Raw genomic sequence first — 3,332 nt, forward strand, 5'->3', positions numbered from 1 at the left:
TTAGCCCTTTTAATTTAAGTAGCTAATACTACTTATATTAAGCAAGTAGTTTTTCTAGCTTAAGTAAGTGCCTAAAATACTTTAAGAGTTTAGGTAAGCATTTTTCTACTTAGTTTAAGGGGTTAGAGCTTTAAACTTATAATATTTTCCCCTTTTTTTGCTGCAGACTTTGCTGCTTCTTAATAAATAGGGAGAATTATATATTTTATATTTAACTAAGCTAGCGGCGGGCTTACGCTTAGTAGCTTATAATAATAAAGCTATTTAACTATTTATACAACTTAGCTAAATAACTAAGTTATTTGTAAAAAATTTAATCCTACGCACTATATAATTATAATATACTAGCTAGCAGCTTTAACTTTAATAAAACTGCTAATGCCGGCCTAGTAAGGTTTTAAGCTAAAGGCTTATTTGTATCTAACTAGTGCAGGCAGAAATTACTTTATTCTAGTATAAATTCTAATTTAAAAGTATTTAGCTATAATTTAGCAGATAGTAGCTTTGCGGTAATGCCTAGTTAGATAGCTACAAAAACTAATTATTTAAAACTGTAGTTCTTCTTATACTAAGCAGTATTACTATTAGGGTAAAATTATTAGTAGGGTAAAACTAACCTATTTTATAATAGTCTAAACCTAGCTTATATTTTTTATTAGTAGGTAAACAATCTAATGCTTACTAAATTCTGCTTTAGTATAATAAAAAGAGCTAATATTAAAAAATTAAAAAGCAATATTGCTATAAACGCTTGGCTGCTACAAGCTAGTTATTTCTATAGTAACTTTTCTAGTACTTTTAGCTTTAAATTTTAAAGGACTAAAAGATTAATAAGCTATACTTTTATAGTTTGTATTTACACTAAAAATTAAAATTAAGGGGACTTTTGCTTTTTTACTTTACTAGAAATTTCTATTTTTTATAAGTTTTCTTTAGGATACCTGCGTTATAGTTTAACAAATATACTGCTTTAACTAAACTCTTTACCTAATAATATCTTTAACTCAAATCGGCCTACAAAAAACTTTAATACTAAAAATTAAGTAGTAAGGCCTAGCTCCGCTTTATTAAATAAGTAAAAAAACTATAAAAGTAGTAGTATTTTACTAGCGCTAAAGCTCCTACTTATTCTATACTTTTTATATTTTTTTACAATATTAAACTAAAGTTAAGCTTAATAGGGTTTTTTTTCCTTGCTAATTTGGCTAAGCCCGTTCCCTTAGCTGTAGTTTTACTAAATAGTAAATAAAAATAGTAGGAATTTTATTAATTTATTTATGCGCGTTACTAATTAAATAATAAGGCATTTAGCTACTTTAAGAAAGTTATAATTATTCCTGCTATTTACCCGCGCTTAGTCGAATTTCTTTGTTTTAATATTTAAAGCACTAGGCAAAAATTATATTGCATTAATATTACTTTCTAGCTATTATAATGCTATGTTTTAATTAAATAGTTAAATTCCTTTTATTTGTACTAGTTTTAAGTTAGTTATTAAATATATGCTAAATAGCTAAAGCTTGCTAAAAATACCTGCACCCTAGTGCTAAAAGGCGCCTATTTTGCGGCTAGTGCTTTTTTGCGCTAGAAGCTTCTCCCTAAAGCTTAATATGCTTAACTTTTAGAACTAATTTTTTTTCTAAAGTTACAGATTTATTTTGCTAACTTTTTTTATTTATATTATTCTATTAACTAAAAGCTTTTTACTTTAGAGACTTACTACAGTTATAAGTACAACTTAGTATAAAAACTATTTTTTTAAGTAGATTTTTAAAGCTTATTAGGAGCGCACTAAATACTGCAAAAATACAGCGCTCTTTTAGCTATTAAACCCTAGTTCTAGACAAACTAATTTTAGGGTAATAAACTATTAAAAAAAAAAGAAAACTCTTTTTAGGGCTCCTACTAAAGTTTCTGCTCTTAGTTGTGTTGCCGCAGAAAATCTATATCTAAATACTAGAATATTAACTAGCTTCCCTTTTAAAGGCACAGCGCAAGCGCTAATATTAAAATAAAATTACTCTATTTTTTAAAATTAACTAACTTATATCTAACTACTATTTATATAAAACTTTTCCCTACTTCAGTTTTTAAAGTTTTTATTTAAGTATTTGCTACTATTACTAAAATTTGTACTAAAAGCTATTTAATTTAGAGTTACTTTTAAAGCTTTATTATAAGCTTTTATGCCTGCCTACTTACTAGGGCTTAAATCTTGCCCTAGCAGCGGGGTATAAGTAATATGCTTAAGCGCTATTTATTTTTAAAGCTAGTTTATTTAGTAGGTAAGTTATTATATACTTTTTAGCAGATTCTAACTTTTATAGCTACTGTCCTGCTGTTTAAATAAACTAATACTTTTTGTAGTATTTAATAAGCGTGTATTCTAGTACTTTAACCCTGCATTTAGTTTATTCTGCATTGCCAGTTCTGCTTACTAAAAATAGCCTACTAGTAATAGTACATTTAAGTGTTTATATTTAATTAAGTAATAAAAACTTCTTACATATTTAAAGTTTAAAAATAAGTAAAAGTTATTTTAACTTTTAAGCTTCTAATTATTTGCTTTACTTTATAAAACTAAATATATTACTGCTATTTTAAAAAAAACTTTAGCAAAAACTAGCTACTAAATAATTTAATTAGTTTTTTGCCCCTATACCTAAATTTAATAATTAATTTGCACGTTAGAACTGCTGCGAGCTTTTACTAAAATTTCCTCTAGCTTTACTTTATTTAAGTATAGTTTACTATTTTTTAGGTTTTAATAGCTATGCTTTTACTTAAATCTATCTAAAAATATTAGGATTAGTTAATAGTGCACCCTAAAAAAAATCCTATTTCTGTTTACTTTTATTATGCATTTAGGCTTAATACTTAAATACTTGTATAAATATTAGATTTTTTAGTCTGTATTTTAAAATAAGCTGCTTATAGCTATTACGCTAGCATCCTAGCAGATATATAGACTTTAGTTTAGGCTAGTTGCATATTGCTTTTTCTATAAAGCTTTTCTAAAAAAAAGTATATAATAAAAGCTTTTATTTAACTGCCTAAACTAATACTAGTTTACTTGCAGAAGAGTGCACTAGGCAAAAGCTTAAATAAGTAACTATAAGTAAGTTTAGCTGCAAGCGCTTCCCTTTTAACAATTTTATATACTATTTAACTTTTTTTTTAAAGTACTTTTTATTTTTTAATTACTCTACTTGTGCGCTATTAGTTTCTAGCTAGTATTTAGCTTTAAAAGAAATTTACTTCCTATTTAAAACTGCATTCCTAAATAACTTAATTTATTAAAAGGGCTTTACACAGTAAAAGTTAGTAACTAT

The 3,332-nt window shown here is 25.8% G+C and overlaps 2 protein-coding genes across 2 annotated transcripts; one reads left to right on the forward strand and one right to left on the reverse strand.

The window, feature by feature from the left end:
* Positions 1-1,099: 1,099 nt before the first annotated feature.
* K460DRAFT_298030 (uncharacterized protein) lies at positions 1,100-1,249 on the forward strand (the record flags this gene model as incomplete). The annotated part of the gene is made up of 1 exon (XM_040929751.1): positions 1,100-1,249. A coding segment is annotated over one exon (150 nt), but the record flags the coding sequence as incomplete, so codon positions are not given.
* A 454-nt stretch (positions 1,250-1,703) lies between these two features.
* K460DRAFT_298028 (uncharacterized protein) lies at positions 1,704-1,943 on the reverse strand (the record flags this gene model as incomplete). The annotated part of the gene is given in 2 exon segments (XM_040929750.1): positions 1,704-1,814; positions 1,833-1,943. Coding segments are annotated over 2 exon segments (222 nt in total), but the record flags the coding sequence as incomplete, so codon positions are not given.
* Positions 1,944-3,332: the final 1,389 nt, after the last annotated feature.

This window comes from Cucurbitaria berberidis (genome assembly GCF_010015615.1).
Source record: "Cucurbitaria berberidis CBS 394.84 unplaced genomic scaffold K460scaffold_21, whole genome shotgun sequence".
NCBI classification, from domain to species: Eukaryota; Fungi; Ascomycota; class Dothideomycetes; order Pleosporales; family Cucurbitariaceae; genus Cucurbitaria; species Cucurbitaria berberidis.